General features: G+C 43.2%; 1 protein-coding gene across 3 annotated transcripts; it reads left to right on the forward strand.

Annotated features, from left to right (window-relative positions):
* On the forward strand, positions 1–26,407 carry AGXT (alanine--glyoxylate aminotransferase). Of its 3 annotated transcripts, none has more exons than XM_053313074.1 (11): positions 1–235; positions 2,434–2,626; positions 4,508–4,572; positions 5,159–5,259; positions 12,259–12,329; positions 13,482–13,566; positions 17,161–17,256; positions 19,272–19,341; positions 20,111–20,206; positions 23,160–23,288; positions 24,540–26,407. In XM_053313074.1, the coding sequence occupies exons 1-11, from the start codon at positions 71–73 to the stop codon at positions 24,645–24,647; spliced, it is 1,179 nt and encodes a 392-aa protein (XP_053169049.1). In that variant the 5' UTR covers positions 1–70; the 3' UTR covers positions 24,648–26,407. The 3 variants fall into 3 exon arrangements, 2 of the variants coding, with proteins under 2 accessions (XP_053169049.1, XP_053169051.1); XR_008320423.1 differs by having other exon boundaries at positions 22–235; positions 20,111–20,226; XM_053313076.1 differs by lacking the exon at positions 24,540–26,407 and having other exon boundaries at positions 22–235; positions 20,111–20,226; positions 23,160–23,343.
* Positions 26,408–27,969: the final 1,562 nt, after the last annotated feature.

The following is a 27,969-nucleotide window of genomic DNA, read 5'->3' on the forward strand; positions in this document are numbered from 1 at the left end:
CCTAGTTCTGCATACAGCAGGCTGGGCTCGTGTTCGGCTACCTCTGCTTTTAACTCAGTGCTGCCGCACCATGTCTTCTCACAAACATTTGGTTGCACCCCCTGCACCTTTGCTGCAGCCACTATCTGTCCCAGACAGGCTATTGCTAGGACCTGGGCCTTCCAATCCTCCTCCTCGGATCTTGTCTGCAGGTGGTCGACAGATCATTGGACATGTCCATAAAGAGATGATCCAGGTAAGGACTACTGTTCCAATTTCTCCCAAGGTTCATTAGCAAGGATTCTTATCTTAGTGTCCACATATGTCTTTTCCAGTCGGATTCCCCCCATCCCTGAAGGCATCCATTGATTTTGTTGTTACTATTTTTTAAAAGTAATTTTCTGACACGTCTTGTTGACTAAATAATACAACCTTGTTTCCACATTAACAGTTCTTTATCTACAGTATTCATTGATAAAACCAGGAGTCCGTGTAGATTTAGTAGCTAACTTTTGTTCCTCTTGAGTAGGAATATTTTTTTAAGTCTCCTCATTTTTTATTCTGTTGAACCCATATGAGCTGCAGGATATGTGACGTTTCAAAAACTTAGCTATTTGAACCTATATAACCTACTGCTATTTATTATTTCCATTCTTCCCCATATCAATCAACATGTATTCCTTTCAGCTTTGTTACTCTAATTCTGGAAATAATTGTTCATTGCTGGTGGAAGTGATCCTAGGCATAATCACAGGTGATTATAGAGTAACTTGGGAACAGATTGTCTCTACACATAATCTGGCCAGGAATCATTTTAATAATATGGGTGGTCCATACTGGTCTGTATTCTGAGGCGCTTGTGGGAGCACTCAGACATAGAGAAGAAGGGCCACCTCCCATGTTTATAATACCTGATGTTTGTTGTATCAGACAACATAGTTATTCTGGTCCTTAGGCTGGGTGGTGTGTATTTCAACTTTCCCCTCGCCCAAAGAGGTGATAGGTCTTTCTAATGATGGCTTTTCCTATGTCAAGCAAACATAGAGCAACCCGTATGTTCTGTATGGACATTTAGAGTCCAGCACAGGAATCAAATCTGGTTGAGTGACTCCGTTATAGCATATGTTCAGAATTGTGTTCTGTTCTGGATTCCATCTTTAGCAGGTGTCGTACCACTAATTCTTTCTCCTGTGAATGTCACTCTCAGGATTTCTGGTTGTAAAGACACTGGCTGATGTCCCAAGTGTGCATGCTTCCAGGGACTGCGGGGGCATGGCAGGAGCTCTTGTTCAGGATCGCCACCACCCATTCCCCCTGCACATGTGCTGTTGTCAGTGGTGCTCTTAGCCCTGGACTTTGGGGCTGAAGTCCAGGGCCTCCACAACCCCTGGGGGCCTTCAAATCCTCTTTAGGCTGTCTCAGGTTGTGTGGTCACTGCTGGCCTGCACTGTGCCGTGCAACCGAGTGTGATTATGACCTGTACTGGATGCTTTAGAGACAGAGGGGGGAGGGGGGAAAGAAAAATGTGGGATGGGAATATGTTAAATTGTGTTGAAATGTTTCTGCTACTCCATATTTGCATAGAGAGCCAGCGTAGTGTAGTGGTTAGAGTGCTGGACTAGGACTGGGGAGACCCGAGTTCAAATCCCCATTCAGCCATGAAACTAGCTGGGTGACTCTGGGCCAGTCACTTCTCTCTCAGCCTAACTTACTTCACAGGATTGTTGTGAAAAAGAAACTCAAGTATGTAGTACACCGCTCTGGGCTCCTTGGAGAAAAGAGCAGAATATAAATGTAAATAAATAAATAAATATGCCATCCTAGGTCCTTGGGAAGGACTCGATGTCTGGATAAAACAAACCAGTCAATAACACCTGTCTGACTGTGTAAATAAATAATAATAAATATACCCCATGAGTTAAAAATACTGTTTGTCACAGGATGTGTGTGTGTGGGGGATGATGCTTAACTTGCGGGGGGGGGCTCTGGGGGAGGGCTCAAAAGGTCTTTAGGGCCAGGGTCCAAAATTACCTAAGTGCACCTCTGGCTATTGTGCAACAGCCATTAGAATTTCAAGCACTCCCTGCACTCCAGAAGTGCTCTGCAGGATTGATTGATAAAGTTTATTATGGTCCAAGACCAGATCTGCAATACTGGAAATGGATCCTGCCCCTCACCCCACCCCACCCCCCACCTCACCCCCCACCTCACCCCCCACCCCCTGATGTGATCCCAATCTTACAGAATTCTTTGGAAGCGCAGGAGGCACAGGAGAGTTCCAACAGTTCTTGTGCAACAGGGCAAATGCAGCAGGAAATGAAGGAGTTGCATGAGGGTTCTTGTCACGCTACTGCAGTCCATTGCAGCACACCCAATTCATTAGTCAGGGTGTTAGCCATTCATGATTACCTGCCTGAAGAAGGCCATTAACTTAGTCTTCTCTGTTGCCCTCAGATAATGGCTGATATCAAGCTGGGAATCCAGTATGCATTCCAGACACAGAACCCACTCACGCTGGCTGTCAGTGGCACAGGCCACTGTGCCATGGAAGCAGCCATCCTGAACATCGTGGAGCAGGGAGACAAAGTGTTGGTAACAGTGAATGGATTTTGGGGTGAACGAGCAACTGACATTGCCAAGAGGCTCGGTATGGACTTTGGATCCTTTTCCTCTATATTTAATCAATAACAAACTCCAAGAGCGCTCAGAGCAGAAGTTATGAAAGATGACACCCTTTTCAACAGAACCATGCCACTCATCATTACTGGGTCTCCAGTGTGCTGTCATTAACAGTGAACAAATAATGTGGATATTTTTCCACCCCGTCACATTTATAGGAGAGTGTGTTGCTGCTCCATATAAGTAAGCACAGGAAAAACATGAGCACAGCACCAAAAAACTGAGCCAAAAGGAAGACATAATAGATTGGTTTGCCTTTTGGAACATAGTTATTATTTTTTTTTTTTAATCTTCTTCCTGATAAAGAGCATAGCTCAAAACATAGTGGGATTCTGCAATGACCACCTATTTTTCTGCACTAATCCATGATTTCTTCTTGTTTGTCTCCATGTAAATAGTAACTGCTGCTTTGGAATTGGTTCTTATCTTGTATACATGTGGGCTCTGGAAGCTCACTGCTACCTCTTTCCTGGTCGTTTGGACCCACTACTCACATTTTCCTCTATACCTTATTTATTTATATCTGAGGACAACTCAGGCACCTGACAAAATGAGCCACAATTAATATGTCAGTCTCTAACATGTCACAAGACTATTTGCTGTTTGTTGTTACAACAAAATAACACCTAACTTCTCTGAAATAGTCAGATGTGCTTTTTTCTTTAACCTTTTAGACCTAACTTTCCTCCTATATTTTAGCAGATAATGATAGGTAGTCCTTCTGCTTAATAATTAAAAGCTCCTTTCCTGTCCTCTGTTTTATCATAGCATGCTCTGCAGATTCCCATGCAGCCTGACTGGACTTTGACTGGTTGCTGCTATGTACTTCAGTCAACACAAGACTTTTTTTGAGCAGAAAAGACAGTGGCTCCTACCACAGCCAGCTGTGCTCTGCTACCAAATGCAAAGTGAACAGGAACTACAACTTGAACTATGTAGTGTCTCTTGCTAATTTGCCCCGGAACTTACACTAGGGGCTATTTCCATAGGTAATGCAGGGGAGACAGAGTGTCCATCCAAATAAGTAGTTTCCCCCCTGCCAATCCTCCATTGCTAGGCTCTGTGGTGATTTGAGGAAAAGATATTTGTTACATATTCAGAGTAGCCGACATGATGAGAAAAATTTCCCCCTTTTAATTTCAATGGGACTAATTTGTATAATTATCCTTGTCATGTCAGCCAGTGTGTTATCTTCTTATCATCAGTCAAAAATATATCTTTATCTATATCCATATACCCATAGGTCAGTTCTATTTATATTTAGGATGGGAGCATTGGATTCAGAAATCAAAAATGTAGCTTGCCCCCTCCACAGAAGTGTGCTTCATCTCTTCTGCTCCCCCTCAAAAAGAAATTTCTGGTGCTACCATTGGTCAATTTGCAGTTTTTCAATGTGCTGCAATTCAGCATGATTTGACTGTTTTAGTGGTTTTGGTTGGGTTAAACCAGCCATCTAAACTTTTCATTCTGTATTGCATCACACTGAATCCTTATTAGCTACAACATTACATGCACGTCTAAATGCCAGCTGTTTCATCCAGAAATGAATGTGCTCCCTTTGTATCTTTCTGAACCAGCAAAATCCAGCCTAGAGATCTCTAAAAGCCACTTAAAGTAATAGGAAACATATAATTAATTTAAAACAGCCAAGAATTGGAGGGTCATCCAATTTTGTGGTAGGCAATGAAACACATGGCTCCTGCCCCTAGAAGGGCCAGATCTGTTATTCTTGGATACTTTAATAACTACTAATACTTTCCAGAAGCCATAAAGGCAGTTTATTCTTTTGCTGCTAATTTAATTTTTGATTGAGTTCACATAACATGATTTGTCAATTTTAATCTTCTAGGAGCTGAAGTTCACCAGCTAGTAAAGGCCCTGGGAGAGTATTTTACTCTAGAAGAAATAGAAAAGGTGAGTTGTATGGGCAAAGCACACTGAAAATAGTACAGAAACAGTAGCCGACATCCAGCACAGCATACTGTGGGTGGTACTGATCTACCCATGCTGCTGTGAAGCGCTGGTGGTCATGTGCTTTTGCACAAGACCACAAAGTCTTTGATTAATGTGTGCCTGCACTCTGGAAGCACTAGCTGGATCAGAAATATGTCACTTCGCCATCATCAACATTTAATTAGTGCTTCCAGAGTGCAGGCATGTTAATCAAAGTATTTGTGCTCTTGCCAGTGATGTAGTCACAAATTCTGTCCCTGCACGTCCACCCTCCACTATACCCCTGGCTCTTGCTTAAAAGTACAGAACTGGCAGCACTTCACTGCAACCCCTACAGCAATGCAGATAGATCAGCACTGCCTACTTTTTGCTGCACAGGATGTTGGCCACTATTGTCAACCACTTGAAGTGACTGGATTTAATGTCTGGTCTCCCTTGTGTAGATGGCTGGGATAAGCCATGCCTAGGAATTTAGCCTCCCACCTTATAAGGATGTGTTGCCTTTGTCTCCTCTTTTCTGTCTTATTTTTCCTGTTGCCTCTTATAGGGTTTGGTGCAGCACACTCCTGTTTTGCTTTTCATTACACATGGAGAATCATCCACTGGAGTGCTTCAGCCATTGGATGGCCTTGGAGATCTCTGTCACAGGTCAGTGGGAACATTCAGAGAGGTCAGGAGGGTAAAATCACCCCAGAAAGCATGGAACTTGTTTAAAACCACAATAACAGAAGCTCAGTTGGAATTTATACCAAGAAGGAGGAAATGCACCACCAAGTTCAGGACAATGCAAGCATGGCTAACAAGTAGAGTCAGGGAAGCTATAAAAAGGAAGACTTCCTTTAGAAAAGGAAGTTCCCAAATTGCCCCAGTTCTTGGAGGCTGAAGAACTGGGGCAATTGGAGGTGATGAGAGAGGATGTTCTAAACTTGAAAAACTAAAAATTAACAGATAGCTGGTGCCAGATGGCATCCACCCAAGAATTCTGAAGGAACTCAAATGTGAAATTGCTGATCTCCTAGAAAAATATGTAACTTGTCCCCACAATCAGACTCTGTACTCGAGGACTAGAAAATAACTAATATAACTCCGATTTTCAAAAAGGGATCCAGGGAGAATCTGGGAAACTACAGGCTGGTTAGCTTAACTTCTGTACCAGGCAAATTGATGGAAAGCATACTTAAAGGACAAAATGGTTAAACATATTTATTTATTTAACATATTTATATACCACCCAAAACTTCTGTCTTTGGGCAGTTTACAATAAAACAGTACAAATTAAACCAAAATTAAAAACATTTAAAAACATTCCTGCCTGCAACCTTGGAGATTAAAAACTGTTAAGTCTAATTAAAATCCTGGGTTAATAAATGTGTCTTAACTGCCTTTTAAGAAGGTTGTCAGAGATGGAGGCTCTTATTTCAGCTTGGGGCAGCAACAGAGAAGTCCTGTCCCTGAGTAGTCACCAAATGAGCCAATGGCAACTGCAGACGAACCTCTCCAGATGATCTCAATGGGCAATGGAGTTCATGGCAAGGAAGATGTTCATATATATAATATATAAATAATAGAAATATATAGAAGTACAGGCTTTGCTGAAGGAGAACCAGCATTAGAGATGCACACAAACCAAGGAGAAGTGCACGAACCGAGGTTTGTGCCCTGGTTCGAAGCCAAACTCGTTCATGCTGCCATTGAACCGGTTTGGCAGATCAAATGTAGTGTAGGGGAAGCAGCAAGTGGGACCTTTAAATGTGAGTACAGCAGGTCTTTCTTTACCTGCTCACCCGCCATTCCATACAACTTCCTGCTGCAGCACTCTCCCCAAAAGTCCACACCATTTGCATGGAGGCCATGTACATGCTGGCTCCACAAACGGACTGTTGGGGAGAACGCTGCCACAGTAGGAAATTGCATGAAGCGGCAGGCAAGAAGATAAGGACCTGCTGTATTCACTTTTAATGGTCCAGCTCACTGCTCTCCCTCACACACACAATCGAACTGCCGAACTGGTTCAGCACCAGCACAAACAAGTTCAGCTTTGAACCAGGACACAATCCTTAGTTTGTGCACATCTCTAACCAGCATGGCTTCTTCAGGGGCCAGTCTTGCCTCACTAACCTTTTGGAGTTTATTGAGAGTGTCAACAGGTTGACATAGTATTCTTGGACTTCCAAAAAGCTTTTGACAAAGTTCCAGTGATCTATAAGTTGGGGTAAGCAGTGAAATGGCCAAATCTGCAGATAACACTAAACTACTAAGAGTAGTGAAATCAAAAACAGATTGGGAGGAGTTCCAAAAAGATATCTTCAAACTGGGTAACAAAATGGCAAATGTGGTTCAATATAAGCAAGTGTAAAGTGATGCATATTAGGGCAAAAAAAACCAACTTCACATATGCACTGATAGGATCTGAGCTGTCAGTTACTGACCAGGAGAGAGATCTTGAGGTCGTGGTGGACAGCTTGTTGAAAGTGTTAACTCAGTGCACAGCAGCTGTGAAAAAGGCCAATTCCATGCTAGGGATCATTAGGAAGGGGATTGAAAATAAAAATGCTAATATTATAATGCCCTTATACAAATCTATGATGCATCCACATTTGGAGTGCTGCGTACAGTTCTGGTCACCATTTCTTAAGATGGATATTGCAGAATTGGAAGAGGTAAAGAGGCCAACCAAGATGATCAGGGGTTGGGCTTATGAGACAAGGCTACAGCATCTGTGGCTTTTTAGTTTGGAAAAGAAGTGATTATGGGGAGACATGATAGAGGTATATAAAATGATGCAAGGAGTAGAGAGAGTGGACAGAGAAACATTTCTCTCTCACACACACACAACACTAGAACCAGGGGTCATCCCATGAAACTGAAGGCCGCTGACTGGAAAAGGGAAGATCTACTAGGGCTGACAAGCCTTGTTCTCAGCATGGGCCCTGCCCCACCCCCTTGCATCTAACATCAGATGCAGCAGTGGGGCCAATACCATTCAGAGCCTCTCCCATCCCTTCATCTTTATTAAAATGTTGGCTGGCTGGCTGGCTGGTCTCTCCACGCCCCCCCCCCCCCCCGCCAGCACAGCCAGCATTTCAGTGAAACACTGGCTGGAGAGGAGAGGTGTGCCTCACACTCCCAGCTGGTGAGTGCTTTGTTCGCCGGCTGGATGTGATAGGGGGCAAGGGAGTGCCCTGGTCTAGGGAGCCTTGGTGGCTCCTCCAGACCCTGATGGAGAGGGAACAATCGTCCCCCATTGCTCCACGGTCCCTATGCTCCTGCACACAGCGCATAATTAATCTATGGAATTCTCGGTCATGGGATGTAGTGATGGCCACTAGCTTGGGTGGCTTTAAAAGGGGCTTCGGCAAATTCATGGAAGACAGGTCTATCAATGGCTACTAGTCTAGTGGCTATAGGCCTCCTCCAGCCTCAGAGGACTCTAAATACTAGTTGCATGGGAGCAACAGCAGGAGAGAGGGCATGCCTTCACCTCTTGCTTGTGTGGGCTTCTCAGAGGCATCTGGTGGGTTACTGTGTGAAACAGGATGCTGGACTAGGTAGGCCTTGGGCCTGATTCAGCAAGGCTGTTCTTATTTGCTACAAGTGCCTTTAAGATAAGGCAGTGCAGCTGTGGTTTGATTTACTATAGTGCTCATTTACAGCAGCCCACAACATCTATGACTTCCTACAAAACCATTTCAAATGGGTTTTCTTTTCTTGCAAGAGCAGAGAAGCGGACAAATTGGACACTGAGCATGAGGGAGTAATTACTGCAGTGACCCAGCTATGCCATGAATGCAAAAGATGAGTTAAGCATTTACCAGGAGAATGTGCTATGCTGTCCGCAGATACAGCCCACCCATTTGGCCAATGAAGGATTAACTTTGTTAATATGGTCCTATGGACAGAGTGCTTCTGCTCAATGGTTCTGTGAAACAGAATTGCTGTGGAGCACCATGGAGAGGCTCAATAGTCCTAAAAAAATAGTCTGGGAAAACAAAGTGACAGGTGTAATGTAATTCAGAATGAGCAGCATCAAATTCAAGGGAGCAACAACCACTGTTCCCTCTAAGGTGTGAGCACATGCACGCGCTCACAGGTTTTTGGATGTCCACTCAGTTCGTTTTAGATCCTGCTCAGGTTGAGTTAGGAAGGCCCAATTCTGAATGCAGGTGCACACCCACTGCCTTGATATTGCCACCCGGAACAAAACTCATTCTGCACAGAGATGGAAAAAATTAGAGGGACCACTGGCAACAACTGATTTATGCTTGCTAAAGCTCAAGCTACACATTAGGCAGAATTCTATGGGTTTTCCCCCTCCAGTTTTGTTTTGTTTTGTTTTAACCCAAAAGCAGCCCAGGTAGATTGCAAGACTAAGTGAAGGAGGGGTGAGCAGAGAAGGACTTTTTAACTTTTCCCCCTCCAGTCATTTTTCAGTTCAAACTCACCCGTCTTAAGCTGCTTTTTCAGCTCATAATGTATGTATATTAATTACTCCACAATTAATTTGATGTCTGAACTGGAGGTGTCCAACAACTCCTCTTATACGATTCGACTGGATCAATTTCAGTTTGTGACTCCTGATGATGTGGATAAGCTGCTTGGAGCGGTGAGGCCTACCACTTATTCTCTTGACCCTTGTCCAACATGGCTTGTTCAATCTAGCAGGGAGGCTTTTGTAGGTGGCCTGGTGGAAATCATAAATGCTTCTCTGAAGGAGGGCAGGATGCCTCCTTGTCGTAAGGAGGCAATTATTAGACCTCTTTTAAAGAAGCCTGCCTTAGATCCTTCGGAGTTGAGCAATAGGCCTGTTTCTAACCTCCCATGGTTGGGCAAGGTAAATGAGAGGGTGGTGGCCTCTCAGTTCCAAGCGGTCTTGGAGGAAACTGATTATCTAGACCCATTTCAAACTGGTTTTCGGGTGGGCTATGGGGTGGAGACTGCCTTGGTTGGCCTGATGGATGATCTCCAATTGGCAGTTGACAGAGGAAGTGTGACTCCGTTGGTCCTTTTGGATCTCTCGGCGGCTTTCGATACTATCGACCATAGTATCCTTTTGGAACGTCTGAGGGTGTTGGGGGTGGGAGGCACTGTTTACAGTGGTACCGCTCCTACCTCTCAGACAGATTTCAGATGGTGTCAATTGGAGATTGTTGCTCTTCGAAATCTGAGCTTACGTATGGTGTCCCTCAAGGCTCCATACTTTCTCCAATGCTTTTTAATATCTACATGAAACCGCTGGGAGAGATCATCAGGAGATTTGGAGCTGGATGTTACCGGTACGCTGATGACACCCAGATCTACTTCTCCATGTCAACCTTTTCAGGAGTTGGCATTTCCTCCCTAAATGCCTGCCTGGAAGCAGTAATGGACTGGATGAGGGAGAATAAACTGAAGCTGAATCCAGATAAGACGGAGGTACTTATTGTGAAGGGTCAGAACTCTAGGGACTATTTTGATCTCCCTGTTCTAGATGGGGTCCCACTTCCCCAAAAGGAACAGGTTTGCAGTCTGGGAGTACTTCTGGATTCACACCTCTCCCTGGTTTCTCAGGTTGAGGCGGTGGCCAGAGGTGCTTTCTACTAGCTTCAGCTGATACGCCAGCTGCGCCCGTTTCTCAAGATCAATGACCTCAAAACAGTGGTACATTTATTGGTAGCCTCCAGACTGACTTTTGTAAAGCGCTCTACGTGGGGCTGCCTTTGTACATAGTCCGGAAGCTTCAGTTGGTTCAGAATGCGGCAGCCAGGTTGGTCTCTGGGTCATCTCAGAGAGACCACATTACTCCTTTACTGATGGAGTTACACTGGCTGCCAATAGGTTTCCGGGCAAAATACAAAGGGTTAGTTATAACTTACAAAGCTCTAAACTGCTTAGGCCCTGGGTATTTAAGAGAACGTCTTCTTCGCTCACCGCCCACTGAGGTCACTTGAGGAGGTCCGTCTCCAGTTGCCGCCAACTTGTTTGGTGGTTACACAGAGACGGGCCTTCTCAGCTGCTGCCTCTAGATTGTGGAATGCGCTCCCTACTAAGATACGAGCCTCCCCGTCTCTGACAATTTTTAAGAAACTTCTAAAAACACATCTCTTCAACAAAGCTTTCTCAGCTTTTTAAAATTTGTTTTTAAATTGTTTTGGCTGCTTAATTGGTGTTTTATGATGTTTTAATTGTTAATTATTATTTTATGCAGTTTATAATCTTTGTTTTAATTGTTAATTGATTTTAATGGTGTTTTAATGTAAACTGCCCTGAGCCTTTTGGAAGGGCGGTATAAATTTTTTAATAATGAACACATACATACGTATACAGCCTATAATTGGTAAACCCCAAGGTTGGAAGGATCAAGAAAAGACAGAGGTGTTGTAGTCTATGTAGTAATATTTTATGTTGTGTTGTTGAGAAGTTTGTCCCCCTGGGGATCCTATAGACAGCCAAAAAGGGAAAGCAGGAGAAAATGGAATTGTTTCTGAATAAACATTTAGTTAAACTTATATAAGATTTCATTGTGCCTATGAGGCAAGTAGCTATAAGAAGAGGCTGTACCTCTTTAAGAGCTGATGGAACATTATCTTAATTTCCATTCATCTGGCCATTCCCCTCAACCATGGCAGGTTTTTTCTACTCTTTTATAATGAAGATGGGTCACTTTAGGCCACTTGCCGGATTTTACAGGTAGAACCAACACATAAGCCCCCTAAGGGCATGCACAACAGCTTTCACCAGCCAAGATGCCTAAGGCTGGAGATCACAGATGAATGATCTCATACTTCCAAGGATCTTGTCCACATCCTCAGGCTGAACAAGCTGAATCACTGTCCTTCCCAAGCTGGTTTTTTACTAATGAGGAAAATAAGTTGGGACTCAATGTTAGGAGAGGAGAGCTGGTCTTGTCATAGCAAGCATGACTTGTCCCCACAGCTAAGCAGGGTCAGCCCTGGTTGCATATGAATGGGAGACTTGCATATGAATGGGAGACTTGATGTGTGAGCACTGCAAGATATTCCCCTTAGGAGATGAAGCCGCTCTGGGAAGAGCAGAAGGTTTCAAGTTCCCTTCCTGGCTTCTCCAAGATAGGACAAGATTTTTTATTTTTTTTATAGGACAAGATTTTTTTATTGAGCCAACAAACTACCAAAGCATACAGTACGTTGCCAAAGCACAATATCTCCAAGATAGGGCTGAGAGAGATTCCTGCCTGCAACCTTGGAGAAGCCACTGCCAGTCTGTGAAGACAATACTGAGCTAGATAGACCAATGGTCTGACTCCGTATATGGCAGTTTCCTATGTTCTGTGTTCCTATCCCTAGAAGAAAGCAGGACAGTCTAAAGGTAAAGTGTGCCATCAAGTCGATTTCAACTCCTAGTACCCACAGAGCCCTGTGGCTGTCTTTGGTAGAATACAGGAGGGGTTTCCCATTGCCTCCTCCCGCGCAGTACGAGATGATGCCTTTCAGCATCTTCCTATATTGCTGCTGTCCAATATAGTACCATTGGGGATTTGAACTGGCAATCTTCTGCTTGTTAGTCAAGCATTACCCCCACTGTGCCACTTAAGATGACAGGGCAGTCTACTTTGATTTAAAACAAATTTAATAGAGGAAAGAATAACATAACTTCACGTACATGTAGTTTATTTCTCCTCCTCCATTTTAGGTATAATTGCTTGCTGCTGGTGGATGCTGTGGCATCACTCGGAGGCGCACCACTTCTCATGGACCAGCAAGGTAAGCAAAGTGTAGCAATCCATCATTATGTGAACATTTGATACCTGGCAAGAAATTGATATTCACTTCAGGATTATCAACTAGAGTTGCTTGACTAACCATTCCCAGTGAAGGCTCATGATAGGAGATTGATACTGATTTGCCGAGAACTTGCATGCTCTTCTCTACTTGTATAGTAATAACCACCAGAGAATGCAGAAATTACAGGAAGTAATGGCCAACATGATGCACAACACAATGCCACGTTGCCCATCAGACAGTGCTATTGCATTTGTATTAGGCAGACCCAGAAGAGTTGTGCAAGCTGACTGTTGAACAACTACTTAAAACTGCATGATTTCAGTTGCACACTTCCACAATTTAAGTAGTGCTGTACAACTGCAGGTACACAGTTCTAAATAGCTGTCCAACTGTCTGCTTGTGCAACTCTGCTGGGTCTGCCTGCACATGTGCAATAGCATTGTTTGATGGGCAATCTGGTATTGTGTTGCTCCTCATGTTGGCCATTATTTCCTGTCATGTGTGCAGCAGCACCAGCTGATTGATGGGCAACACTGGTGTTGTGTTGCATGTCATGTCAGCCATTGTGCCTCAGTCTGTGACATATCCTATATGGCTGGAAAGTAAATCTGAAACTAAGACCCAGACCTGTCCAAGAGATAGGAGATGGTTCTCCCATTAGCTATTCACAAAGAAGCTTCTAGTTTATGGTATTTCCAGGCTCTATGTACATTGTATTTAGATTGATTTTATACCACTTTTGCCATCATGGCTTCTCCTTCCAAAATCCTAGGATTGTAGCTTTGTGACATGCTGGTAGAAATACCTAGCCACTTCACATAACAATTTCCAGTTTTCCCTGGGAAGAAAGTTTAAACTGTGAAATCAGTTTAGATGTGTATTGTGTATATGTTCTTCAAATCTGTTATATATTTTTTAATAAGTGAGTTTCCTGTCCCTTCAAAAGCAACTTTCCCCACAATGATTTCTGAAACTAGCCTACACTTCCACTGCTGCCTTACAAAAAGATTGGGCAGCAAATACAATTTTAAATATAGCGAAGGGGCCCCTCTGTCGTAAGCTTCTTGCCTTCATAACAGCTGTAAAAGTGAAGGAATTCTGACATGTGCTTTCCCCCTGTTGAACACACAGATATTGATATTCTCTACTCTGGTTCCCAGAAAGTCTTAAGTGCGCCACCTGGCGCTTCTCCTATCTCTTTCAGCAAGAGAGCCAGGTAAGACTAGATTTGTCTGTGGCAACGTCATTCTCATCTGGATGTTGAGGAGAGCTGGTCTTGTAGAGTGAGCATGAATTGTCCCTTTTGCTAAGCAAGGTCCACCTTGATGTGCATTTGCATGGCGACTACATGTGAGTGTAGGGAATGTGGTCAATAGCTCAATAGAAAAGCATCTGCATACCATGCAGAAAGGCCCAGCTTCACTCCCTGGCATCTCCAGGTAGGGATGGGAAAAACTCCTGCCTGAAATTGTGGAGAGCTGCTGCCAGTCAGTGTAGGCAATACTGAGACAGACCAATGGTCTGAGGCAGCTTCCTCTGTTCCTAAGACGTCCAGTGTAGCTGTATGTTATAGGAGAAGATATCCATTGATAAAAGGGGAACAATGGGAGGCCCATTTTCCTTCCAGACATTGGGTTGGATCCAGAGATCCAAAACATAAAGATGTGCTTCGATGTGCAGAAGCTCACCCATCAAAGGGCTGTTTTACAATTCATACTAAAGCACCATTTGAGAAAAGTGACACCAAATCAAATAAGGTCTTTCTGTACCTTTTGGGCAAGCACTGGAGCATGGGGATGAGCATGATCTACTTACCAAAACTTTCAGATAGTGTGTCTCCAAAAGTGATGTCACTGCTAGAAGGAATGGAAATAATAGCATAGAGCAGGGTAATCTCCAGCAGGTGCCAAAACTTCTTGTGCTCTCACCTAGGGAATTCTAGTGATTTGGCCACATGCTGCATCTACAGTCCTTGCACATTTTATAGTGGCACCTGCTGGCTAGGGCCTGCAAATACATCCCTTTCCATTACTACTTCTAAGTAGCAATGAAAAGGGATGGATTCACAAGTGCTGACCAGCAGGTGGTGCTGTAAAATAGCATGAGGGCCAGGGGCATAGCTTCTATTGGCCAAGGGGGACGATTGGCCCCCCAGACCTCTATAGGGTCTGCTCCCCCTTGGCCAGTCCCCCTTGCCCTGCTCCCTCCTGCTCGTTGGCTGGCCAAGACAAGCAGCCTGCTATGGAGCTGCCTTCTGCTGAGCAGCTGCTTCCTTGTATGTGGTGAGCAGGGAGCGAGCAGCTTCCCTCCCCTTCTATCTCCCTCTCCCCACCCGCCTCTGGCTCCTTCCAGGCTCCCTTGTCCAATGGGAGAGCCAGGGGAGGGACCTCTGCCAGGAACTCCAGTGCAGCAGCAATGGGAGAACCAGAGAGAGCATGTGCACGGCCCTGCTCAAGCCGCCAATATGAAACTTAAGAGGAGCCAGAAGTTGAGGTCACGGGAGTGCTAAGGAGGAGAGGGGACAAGACACGGTGTGTGTGTGTGTAGACTGTAGAGGGAGGTGTGGGGGTGGGAAGGAAAGGAGTGTATCAGAGGAACTCTGTGTGTGTGCGCGCTTGCTTGCTTGTGTTTTTTCTCCCACCCCCACTTCCCTCCCAGGTTTGTAACACGTGTGTGTGTGTGTGTGTGTGTGTGTGTGTGTGTGTGTGTGTGTGTGTGTGTGAGAGAGAGAGAGAGAGAGAGAGAGAGAGAGAGAGACTGACCATGTGCTGGCTGTTTAGTAAAATCTGAAGACACCAAACTGCTTACAGCTCTAATCTGGTGGTCTGTGGGTTTTTTCCCCTTTTGTCTTTGCCTTATATTTATTTAAAATATTTTTATGCTGTTTTTTAGCAACAAAGTCCTCAAAATTGCTTAAATAGCAAAATATATGAGAAAATTGTTCTTTTGCAATTTGTTTCTTCTCATAATAAATATTTTCTTTTGCTTTATGCTTGTAAAACAGTCTTTCTAATAAGCTTGTAATGGACTGAAATACCCCCAACTTTGAAAGTGGCTTCACAAATTGCTAAAATGAACATTAAGTACCTTCCACCAAAAGTCTATTTTTATACCTTTGCTTCATCACAGGAAACTCATTTAAAAGCCCTTGAAATGCTTGCTTGTTTTTAAATCCTAAAAAATTGGGGTAACACCATATATGACATTCTGCTGCCCTGTGAAGCAAACTTGGGGGGAGTAGAGTATTGGATAACTTTAGAGAGCATGAAAAAGTTTAATTATGAAAATGTGGGGAGGCTGTGGGCCTCAGCCATGCCCTGTGGGTCCAAACCCTGGATTTAATTCTGCATGCTTGCACACTGAAGGTTCTAAGTTCCCTCCTTGGTATTTCCAAAATAGGGCTGAGAGAGATTCCTGCCTACAACACTGGAGAAGCTGCTGTCAGTCTGTGTAGACAATACTGAGCTAGGTAGACCAATGATCTCACTAAGTATATAGCAGCTTCCTATATTCCTATGTTGATTTATCTATAAATTTCTGATATTACCACCTGCCTTTAGGTTTGAATCAGCTCCAAAAAATGGAACAAAAATATACAAATTAATAAATCTAGAGTTAAGACCCCTATTTAACGCTCTTTGATAAGCAGCTAGTTTGGTTAATCTAAGGCATGTGTTAGCTCCAATCTCCAGGATATTTGGAAGGAAACTGGAAGCCTATTGTGACTAGCTATCCAATTGTAAGGTAAAAGTAAAGTGTGCTGTCAAGTCGATTTCAACTCTTGGTGTCCACAGAGCCCTGTGGTTTTCTTTGGTAGAATACAGAAGGGGTTTACCATTGCCTCCCCTCACACAGTATGAGATGACGTCTTTTAGCATCTTCCTATATCACTGTTGCATGATATAGTACCAGCAGGGATTTGAGCCGGCAACCTTCTGCTTGTTAGTCAAGCATTTCCCCACCGCACCATTAGGTAGGGGCAACTAATACTCAGGTAATCAGCCTTTTACAGCTAAGAGCAAGAAAGCAAAGATGAATTCAAATTTCAATAAACAAAACTTAGATAAGTTTTTAAAATTATTTTATAGGCCATGTTTAACCACCAATGGCAAATACAATTGCTGTTAAAATAGAAAACAAATAGAATTGTAAAGTACACTCCTTTCCTTCTATATTTATGGTGTATGTGTGTGCACTATATCTATAGTGGCACATAATAATGCACATGTGCACACACTGCCTTGATACTGCTTGCCCAAAACAAAACTCATTCTGCTCACTGATGAAAAAAATTAGAGGGAACACTGGCTAGAGCCCTGACAAAAATTGTTAAGTTCGGAACAGAAGCTTCCTTTGGAACCCACAGAAGGGGAGAAGAGCTGGTCTTGTGGTAGCAAGCATGAATTGTCCCCTTTGCTAAGCAGGGTCCTCCCTGGTTTGCATTTGAATGGGAGACTACATGTGAGCACTGGGCATGAGTATGGCAGGGAGGGCTTCTGCCAGCCCGCAGTGAGGGGTCCATTTTAAAATCTTGTCCCCAGGCCACTCCAACCTTGCTACACCCCTGATGAGGGCCATGCTCAGCACGTGGCCAGGGTACAGAAATATGCTAGGAGGGAAAATGAGAATCTACAAAATTATACTAGTGTCTGACGTGTGTGCGAGGACCAGTAAGGAAGTACACTGGGAGCTTTAAAAATGCCTGAAAATAAACTTACATCTGGAAACACCCTGGGATAGCTGAACCAGCAGTGGTGGTTCACAGGTGGATTTCTTGAAGTGACCAATATTTTTCCTTCTATTTTGTCAGGAATAAGATTTATGGTAGGAAGACAAAACCAGTTTCCTTCTATCTGGACATGGAAGAGCTGGCTAAGTACTGGGGCTGTGATGACAATCTAATAAGGTAAGAGCTTATCCTATAGTTTTTCTTTAGTCTCTCTTCCTATCTGGAAAGCAGATTCCTGGTACCCTGAGAACAGACAGGGCCACTTATATTCAGACTCACCCACCTGCACCCAACTGAGGCTCAAACTACAAGATGCAACCCCCACATCGCTCCACCCTCCCCATGAGAAGGAAAGCAGCTAAGGAGCCATTCTGAGTGGAGAAATGGCAGGAAAGGGAAAGATGGAGCTGAGCAGTCACTGCTAGACACCATTCTCTGTTTCAGAGACTGCTTTGCATTATACGCACAAACCATTGAGGGAAATCTCACAACTTAGCATCAAAATATCGTTTCAGATAAAGAGTCATTGGGCAGCACCTCATTTGACACCACTTGGTCTTAAATTGAGGTTGCTTCTTCACTTTAATACCTCACACTTTACTCCCACATTATTATTATTATTTCTTGTTTACACAGGTGTTATTGACTGGTTTGTTTTATGGCTGAATTTTATCATCAATACTGTTGGTTATTATAGATATCGTCACAAAATATAGGCTGTTCCCAGTAAAGTTGCTTTTTGTAATTGGCTGATGGTGATTTCTGTGGCCCCTATGGTGTTGAGGTGCTCTTCAAGTTGTTTTGGAATTGTACCTAGGGTGCCAATTACCACTGGGATTATTTTGGTCTTTTTCTGCCACAACCTTTCAATTTCAGTTTGTAGATCTTTGTATTTTGTTATTTTTTCTACTTCTTTTTCTTCTATTCTGCTATCCCCTGGTATTGCTATGTCGATTATTTTGACTTATTTTTCTTTCTTCTCGGCTAGTGATATCTGGTGTATTGTGTGGCAGATGTTTGTCTGTTTGTAGCTGGAAGTCCCATAATATTTTTGCATCTTCATTTTCTTCAACTTTTTCAATTTTATGGTCCCACCAGTTTTTGGCTACAGGTAGCTTGTATTTTTTGCAGATGTTCCAGTGTATCATCTCTGCTACCTTGTCATGCCTTTGTTTGTAGTCAGTCTGTGCGATCTTTTTACAACAGCTGATTAGGAACATAGGAACATAGGAAACTGCCATATACTGAGTCAGACCATTGGTCTATCTAGCTCAGTATTGTCTTCACAGACTGGCAGCGGCTTCTCCAAAGTTGCAGGCAGGAATCTCTCTCAGCCCTATCTTGGAGAAGCCAGGGAGGGAACTTGAGACCTTCTGCTCTTCCCAGAGCGGCTTCATTCCCTGAGGGGAATATCTTGCAGTGCTCACACATCAAGTCTCCCATTCAGATGCAACCAGGGCAGACCCTGCTTAGTTATGGGGACAAGTCAGGCTTGCTACCACAAGACCAACTCTCCTCTCCATTAGGTGGTCCACTGTTTCATCTGCTTCTTTACAAAGGCGGCACTTGCTGTTCGTTGTTGATTTTTGTACTTTTGCTCTTATTGCATTTGTTCTTAGTGCCTTTTCTTGTGCAGCCAGTATTAAACCCTCTGTTTCTTTCTTCAAGTTGCCATTCTTAAGCCATTGCCAGGTCTTGGTGATATCTGATTTTCCACTTATATTGTGCAAATATTGACCATGCAGTGGCTTATTTTTCCATTTTTCTGCTCGGTTCTTGACTTTCTTCTTGTAGGCCTACTTTGTTTCATTGGTGTTGAATAGTTTCTCATTATTGACCATTTTAAGTGCATCTTCTTTACTGTCCTTTATATATTCTACAAGGCCTCTTTTCTCCTCCACTACTGTTTGATGGACTTGCAGCATTCCTCTTCCACCTGAGCTGCGAGGGAGGTATAGCCTATCTACATCACTGCGGGGGTGCAGAGCATGATTGATAAGTCATTATTTTCCTGGTCTTACGATCTAGCGTCTCTGGCTCTGCCTGGGTCCAGTCTATTATTTCTGCAGTGTATCTGATAACAGGTATAGCCCAGGTGTTTATGGCGTGTATGGTGTATTATTATTACTATTATCCTTGTCAGTGATTTGACAAAATGAACATTTCTCTTATGTGTTGCATGATTTTTACAGATATCACCATACTGCACCTATCAACACATTCTTCTGTCTGCGAGAAGCTTTGGCAATATTTGCAGAAAAGGTCAGTCACTGCAAGAGATAAAAACTCCCTGTTAAAAAAAAGAGAGATTAAGCTGTCGTATTTCAGCTAGCTAAACAGAAATGGAATTTAAGACTTAGACTGCATGAAGTTCAAAGCAGCTCATCTTCTTTGCCATAGCTATGCCAACACTGGTGCTATACCAGTGTTTCCTGCTGTAAAGCACAAAAGGCAGAAACGTTCCTAAATGTGCAGTTGATATGTGTTGGTTATACAAAGCCAATAAAGGGTCCCCAATGCATGCTTTCAAACTGTTTAGGAATTCACATCTGCTCTGTTCAGTTGGTGTGTTTAGTTCAAAAAATACTGCTGTAACTAGTACAGTAATAGCAAAACACTGCTGTGTAACATGTGAAACAGCTTACAGAAGGGCCCACTAGATAAACAATACTATACTGTTCCTTCACTGGAAGCAGAATGAAGAATCTTGGAGGCTGATAGCTGCTTCAGTGTCTCAAGCAGTCCGTGGATTCTCAGAGCCTGGCAAGGAGAATGCCTTTTTGAGGATACTTCATTTAGGATACTTCATTTAGGATATGGACACTATGAAACTGGAAAGAGTATCATACTATTTTCACAGAAGGTTATTGGCTGGCAACTAATAGAACAGCCAGTCTACATTTCAGTCCCAAACCTGATACTTCAGATGAAAGCATTCAACCACTGCTTAACTAGTGCATGCTATCAATGTATAATATGCCTGATATGCCAAGATGCTTATAGGTGAAATGACCCTTTATTTTTCACACAGGGGCTGGAGAATTCCTGGAAGCTTCACAAGGAAAACAGTCTATACCTGTGCACAGGACTGCAGAAGCTAGGTCTCCAACTCTTTGTGAAGGAACCGGTAGGACTGAGGCTGCAATTGTGTGTAGGATTTTGGTCAAATTAATCACCAGTACAAGGGCCATTCACATGTTTACACACACAAGTGTCTGAACGTGCACGCTTGTGTTCAGCGGGACTGGACCCCTCAAAAACAGAGTATAAATAGTGTGCACAAAGTGTCATATATGAATATATATCACACTTAGCTCACCTACAAAGTATATATTGCATACAGACTGAACATACTGTACATTGAAAGTTACTTGTGAACAGGGCTAGCAGGCAGGCAAGACTTGGCTTCTAGCAACACCAGTCTAACTTGCACTAGAGTGAATTGCACTAGAAAGGGAAAGGCACCAAGCCAAATGAGAAAAGAGGAAAAAAACTTCAAATGCCTCTAGGATGGATTTTGTTACTGGCCTGATGAGTTTCAGTAATGCCTTTATCAAGGACTCTTGTTCCAAGATCTCTCAGTGATTAGAAGAGGCGAAGATTCTACTAACAGAAGAGGCTAACATCTCCTGTTATTATTATTATTATTGCTACACAGTCACACAGGTGTTATTGACTGGTTTGTTTGTTATTGACTGGTTTGAGTCCTTCCCAAGGACCTGGGATGGCTGAATTTTATTATCAATATTGTTGCTGTTGTTATAGATATCATCGCAGAATATAGGCTGTTCCCAGTAAAGTTGCTTTTTGTAATTGGCTGATGATTCCTGTGACCCCTATGGTGTTGAGGTGCTCTTCAAGGTCTTTTGGAACTGCACCCAGGGCGCCAATTACCACTGGGATTATTTTAGTCTTTTTCTGCCACAGCCTTTCAATTTCCATTTGTAGATCTTTGTATTTGGTGATTTTTTCTATTTCTTTTTCTTCTATTCTGCTATCCCCTGGTATTGCTATGTCGATTATTTTGACTTGTTTTTCTTTCTTCTTGACTACAGTTATATCTGGTGTATTGTGTGGCAGATGTTTGTCTGTTTGTAGTCGGAAGTCCCATAATATTTTTACATCTTCATTTTCTACCACTTTTTCAATTTTATGGTCCCACCAATTTTTGGCTACAGGTAGCTTGTATTGTTTGCAGATGTTCCAGTGTATCATCCCTGCTACCTTGTCATGCCTTTGTTTGTAGCCAGTCTGTGTGATCTTCTTACAACAGCTGATCAGGTGGTCCACTGTTTCATCTGCTTCTTTACAAAGGCGGCACTTGCTGTTTGTGGTGGATTTTTCGACTTTGGCTCTTATTGCATTTGTTCTTAGTGCCTGTACTGTTTGATGGACTTGCAGCATTCCTCTTTCACCTGAGCTGCGAGGCAGGTATAGTCTAGTGGTGTGCACGGAACCACGCGGCGGGGCACTGAGCGTGTGACGTATGTGGCGCGTGCACGGCAGCAACAGGCACACGCCCGCCGCGATGGGCGCATGTGTGCTTGTATTTCTGCAACTTCCTGGCAACAACGGGGGCAGGGGCGGCACAGAGGAACGCTGCCGCCCCCATAAATTCTGTCCTAACTGCAGCGCCGGAGGGGGAAGAGCGGCGGGAGGGGTAAGTACTACCCCCCCACCCCTAAAGGTAGACCCCCCCCTCAGTGCTGGACCACTGGACCGGTCCAGTTCTGAACCGGTTCAGAGGCCTCCAACATGGCCTCCGAACCAGTTTGTGCACATCCCTAGTATAGCCTATCTACATCACTGCGGGGGTGCCGAGCATGATTGATGGTCATGATTTTCCTGGTCTTACGATCTAGCGTCTCTAGCTCTGCCTGGGTCCAGTCTATAATTCCTGCAGTGTATCTGATAACAGGTATAGCCCAGGTGTTTATGGCTTGTATGGTGTTCCCACCATTGAGTTTGGACTTGAGGATTTTTCTAACTCTCCTGATGTATTCACTTCCAATTTTTCTTTTAACTTCAGTGTGTGCAGTGTTATCAGCCTGGAGAATACCCAAGTATTTGTAATGTTCTTTCTCTTTCAGGTTCTTGATGTTGCTTCCATTGGGCAGTTCTATATCTTCAGTTTTTGTTATTTTTCCTCTATTCATTATTAATGCAGCACACTTGTCCAGTCCAAACTCCATTGCTATATCGCTGCTGAATATACGGACAGTGTTTAGCAGTGATTCGATTTCTGACTGGGACTTTCCATACAACTTCAGATCGTTCATGTACAGCAGATGGTTGATTTTACTTGATGTTTTAGATGTTTGGTATCCGAGGCCTGTTTTGTTTAGTATTTGTGAAAGTGGGGTCATGGTGGTCATCCTCTATTATTTATTCAATTTCTATACCGCCCTTCCAAAAATGGCTCAGGGTGGTTTACACAGAGAAACAACAAACAAACAACAAACAAACAAACAAACAAGATGGAACCCTGTCCCCAAAGGGCTCACATTCTAAAAAGAAATATAAGATAAACACCAGCAACAGTCACTGGAAGTACTGTGCTTGGGGTGGATAGGGCCCACCCCCAGCACTCTCTAATGCAAACTCTCTAATGCAAAGAGTTTAGCTACTCTCTAATGCAAAGAGCTTAGCTACAAGGAACATCCCAGAGGCACCCAGAGGTTTCTCCTCTCTTCTCATTACACTAGAAGTAGTCAACATTGTTCCAGAGTTTATTAAAAAAAAACTAGAGTGATGACTGCTTGTGGTATGGATGCCCATCCCATTTTCGGCTTTAGTAATCACGTTTAACCAGAAGCAATAGTGAGATTAGAGAGAGAATATACATATACAAATACACAGAATAGGATGTGAAACTTCTTTGAAGCCACTTCCAACTTTAAAAATGGTTTTATCTGTAGCCTACTATGGAATTGTGTTGTCAAATCAGCGTAGTCGTGTACACATACACAATTTTTAAAAAACCTCAGATGATGCCAGAAAGCCTGGAAAGAGAATGGTTTACCTAAATGCAGAAACCATCTCTGTAGCTTTGGCCCACTCATTTTCTCTTCATTTTCTAGGACGCAAGGCTTCCAACAGTCAACACTGTCTTTGTGCCTGAGGGATACGACTGGAAAGATATCACTGAATATATTATGAAAAACCATAGGATTGAGATTTCAGGAGGCCTGGGTGCTTCAGCAGGCAAGGTAGACATATGCTTATGGCAATAAATAAAAATATATATACTGTGTTACTTTTGTAGAAATGACTGGCTTCCAACAGCCTAGGAGCAGAGCTTTTTAAACTGCATCACAACAGAGACAGGTATTATCCAAACTATAAAGCACAGCAAGCAATTTATAGTGAAACATGGTGCTAGGGTAAGGGCTACCCAAACCTCACCTCTTCAAAAGTCTCTGCCTATGGAAAGCTAGCATGCTAGCTAGAACAGTTCTAGCCTTTTTCCTTATGGCTTAAGTTTTCCAGGCAGGGAGGAGAACATTCAAACAAGTAATCCTCAACCCACACTCTGAAGCAGAGGAATCAGAGAGATCATTTTTCAAAGGGTATTTATTCTAAATTACCATTGATGAAAAGGGCAAAGATATCATGATCAAGGTCATGCAGTCAAAACAAAAAGGACTGAGACTCAAGGTATAATAAAGGATGTTTTTAAAAAGTCTTCCAAATATATCTAATTATCTCATGCTTCAAGCCTGCATGTCATTTTCAGAACTGAGAGCCAAAGTAGATTAGAATATTGGATGAGGTTCAAAACATCTTGTTGGCCATGAAGCTTACTGAGTGATTTTGAACCAGATGCTATCTTCCAACTGCAACCTACTTTGCAAGGTTGTCATGAGAATAAAGGGGGACAATCATGTTTGCTGTCCTGAACTCCTTCAAAGTTGGATGAAAAGAGTGGGGATGTGCTTGAAATGCAATTCAGCTTCTGAATCACGGCACAATCCCCTTAAAATTAAGTGCTTACCCAGCCACTTTAACTCAGAGGAGAGCAAGTCCATCCCTGCTCCTCCTCTGATCACCATTACAGTAATCTCAGCGCTCCCCACAGCTATGCCTATGCACCAGCGGTGCTTTCTCTCAGCAGCCTGCACACAAAACCAGCACTCAGGGGCAGCTGGCAGACACCCTGCAGGCACATGGGCATAGCTGGGTGGGGAACGCTGAGATTACTGCAATGGTGGCAATCAGAGGAGGAGCAGGGATAGACCTGCTCTGCTCCACATTAAAGGGGCTGGGTAAGCCCTCGGTTTTAAAGGGATTGTGCTGTGATTCAGAAGCTGAAGCGTGTTTTGGCACATCCCTTAAAAAAGAAGCTCAAATGTGAATATGGCCATTCCTGTTTATAGGTATGCAGAAGAGGAGGCCTGGCTGGGAATGAATTACCAAATTACTTACTGGGTATTCTGCTTTTAAATGTTTGTCATTGTCAGGTTCTTCGAATAGGTCTGATGGGGTACAACTCCACTAAATTCAATGTTGACAGAGTTCTCCATGCTCTCGAAGATGCTCTCCAACACTGTCTCAAGAACAAGCTGTGAGATCCTACTCATTGTTCAGATAATTTTGTTCATGTCTATGCTCTCACTCCTGCTACAGTTCAATTGAGCATCACCCTTCATGGTGCACAAGGCAAGAATGGCTTTTACACCGTGGAAAAATAGTCAGTGAAGCTGAATACGCACGCTTCGCAAGATAACGGAAGGCCCTTCACAATAACTTTCTCTCCAAGCCCATTTTCTTCCTGCAACTGAAGTTATATAATTACACAGTTCACATAGGAGTAAACTTTGTTTTCATTGCATATTATTCTGTGAATATGAACAGAACTACATGCAAGTTGTTCCTTCAAGTGGGGGCGGGGGGGAGGAAAATATTTGTCAACTGTTGCTCTTTGTTGTTCTTTTTGCCTTGTTCTTCAAGCCACTAGCTCTGTTCTGCATTGCCCCAGCTAGCATGGATGCACACTCACATTTGGTTTGAGAGATGATGAATGGAAATTCCACATATACAAACTGGCTATCTTTCCTACTACAGCTTCTATGTCTAGTTGTGCTATTGGTTCTCTGAAGATGGAGGCCAGAGCGTGAATGGCCATACTCAACAACTGGCTCAAACTCCCCTTAGCCCACTGAGTCTAGCTCCCCTAGCCTTACAGGACAGTTTCCATTCTAACTGGGAGTGGACACTCCGGTTAAAAAATGTCATACTGGGGCCTCTCCCCCAACCCCCACTTGCCATGGGCTATGATTAGGCAAAGTCACTTATCAAGCAGCATAGCTATAGGCATAGAATGCCAAACTGATCTCGACAGGGCCCCGAACTTCCACTCCAATGAAAGATTCAGATAATCTCCATCCCCCGCTGCTTATCTAACACAGCTGAAAGGGCAAAACAAAGGAGGGCCTTCACCCTGGCCCAATGCCACGCTCTCCCCTCCGCCGTCCGAGAAGGCAACTCCCCTGCTAACTTGGCAAAGAGGCACCTTTTAACATGGTGATTCTCTTTATTTAGCGGGGGAGAGTAACTGGCCCATCCACCCCCAACACAGTATCTCCAGTGACTGTTGCTGGTGTTGTATCTTGTGTTTCTTTTTAGATTGTGAGCCCTTTGGGGATAGGGAGCCATCATTTATTTTTCTCTGTGTAAACTGCCCTGAGCCATTTTTAGAAGGGTGGTATAAAAACTAGCTAGCTGTCAGGACCTGGTAGGTTCAACATGCTAGCTAGCTAGCTAACTAAACTAACTCAACTAAACTAAATAGAAAGACCCCACTCTTGGGAGTGCCTGTGCTCCTGCAACTCTGGGCTGAAAAAACAGCACACAACCTGAAATAACAGGTTGAAACAACAGCACACATCATCCTCTTGTGAAAACATTCTTGTGAAACATTCACTCCAATCTCATTCTTCTGGCTACTACTCAAGAGTCCTGGATATTTAACCCAATTCTACACCTCTCTGATGTGGAATCCACCATCACACATAATGTTGCCAAGTTCTGCATGGCAGCGTGTTGAACCTACCAGGTCCTGACAGGCAGCAGGTCCTGAACAGGATGGTCACAGCAAACTACATCACAGCCCAGCAACCGTGCATCCTCTTCACCATACTATAGCTTTCAAAATCATGCTACGCAAAAAGTTTACAAATCCAGTGTATAGCTTTCATATTTTAGTGGGGTTTTTTAAAAACAGTTTTACTGCTATTTTAGCACTTTAGTTTTTAGATAGCCATATTGATTTTTATAGCCTCTTCTATGGTTTTAGCTACATACAGGTGAAACTCAGAAAATTAGAATATCGTGCAAAAGTTCATTAATTTCAGTAATGCAAATTAAAAGGTGAAACATATCTGAGACAGACGCATTACATGCAAAGCGAGATAAGTCAAGCCTTAATTTGTTATAATTGTGATGATCATGGCGTACAGCTCATGAAAACCCCAAATCCACAATCCCAGAAAATTAGAATATTACATGGAACCAAGAAGACAAGGATTGTAGAATAGAACAATATTGGACCTCTGAAAAGTATAAGCATGCATATGTATTCAGTACTTGGTTTGGGCCCCTTTTGCAGCAATTACTGCCTCAATGCGGCGTGGCATGGATGCTATCAGCCTGTGGCACTGATGAGGTGTTATGGAAGACCAGGATGCTTCATTAGCGGCCTTCAGCTCTTCTGCATTGTTTGGTCTCATGTCTCTCATCCTTCTCTCGGCAATGCCCCATAGATTCTCTATGGGGTCAGGTCAGGCGAGTTTGCTGGCCAATCAAGCACAGTACACTGTATACTTTTCAGAGGTCCGATATTGTTCTATTCTACAGTCCTTGTCTTCTTGGTTCCATGTAATATTCTAATTTTCTGGGATTGTGGATTTGGGGTTTTCATGAGCTGTACGCCATGATCATCACAATTATAACAAATTAAGGCTTGACTTATCTCGCTTTGCATGTAATGCGTCTGTCTCATATATCAGTTTCACCTTTTAATTTGCATTACTGAAATTAATGGACTTTTGCACGATATTCTAATTTTCTGAGTTTCACCTGTAGTGTTTTTTATGCCTTTATGCCCATTATACTCCAAAAATCTTTGTGCCTCCCATACCTCTTTTATGCCTTGAACCTATGCTGGTCTGAGATCGTAATAAAGATGATTGATTGATATTGGTTCTAGAATTTCATTCTCACCTCTTCTGGCTCTAGGGGGCAACAGAGGAAAATATGGAGAAAGGCAGAATGGAGCAGAGTTGGAAGTCTCTGTCTAGAAGCTTCCACCTTTTAACATATTCACATGCAGAGAGAAAACAGGTTTTAATAAATCTCTGCATTCCCCCACTGTAGCTTCTGCCACCTTCTGGCCCTTGGACAACTTCTTAAAAACTCCACGAACACATTAAGAACACTGGAGTGCGACACCCCACAGCCTCCAAACAACTAACAATATTTTTTGTGAAATAGGATAGAACGTATATCAAGTATTTTAGCGTGGATGGAGGAGGGAGAAATATTTCCAACAAATGGCACCAAGGCAGTTCATGTCAACATTCTGCAAAAATTCTACAACATTCCATGGAGGAACTCATAACAGAACATTAGCTCATGAAAGAGCTCCAGTTTCCCAATATCAAAATATTTTAGTTTCAATGTTGTCTCCACACTAGAAGCACCATCTTGATATGCAGATTCCATGTAACAACTAAGCAACCACTATGTCCTTTATTAAAGAAAAGAATAACTGTATTGAAAGACTATAAAGGGACCAAAAAAACACCCTTTATATCTCAAGGCTGGAACCAGTTTTCAGAGTTGGAAATGGTATGACAGATAAACAGGTTGCTTACCTGTAACTTATGGTCT

The sequence above is a fragment of the Hemicordylus capensis genome, chromosome 3 (genome assembly GCF_027244095.1).
Source record: "Hemicordylus capensis ecotype Gifberg chromosome 3, rHemCap1.1.pri, whole genome shotgun sequence".
NCBI classification, from domain to species: Eukaryota; Metazoa; Chordata; class Lepidosauria; order Squamata; family Cordylidae; genus Hemicordylus; species Hemicordylus capensis.

Coding starts and splice junctions, on each gene's coding strand:
- AGXT (XM_053313074.1), top strand. CDS start 71: ATGTCTTCTCACAAACATTTGGTTGCACCCCCTGCACCTTTGCTGCAG. Junction 12,330..13,481: donor ACTTCTCATGGACCAGCAAG/GTAAGCAAAGTG, acceptor TTGAACACACAG/ATATTGATATTCTCTACTCT. Junction 13,567..17,160: donor TCTTTCAGCAAGAGAGCCAG/GTAAGACTAGAT, acceptor CTATTTTGTCAG/GAATAAGATTTATGGTAGGA.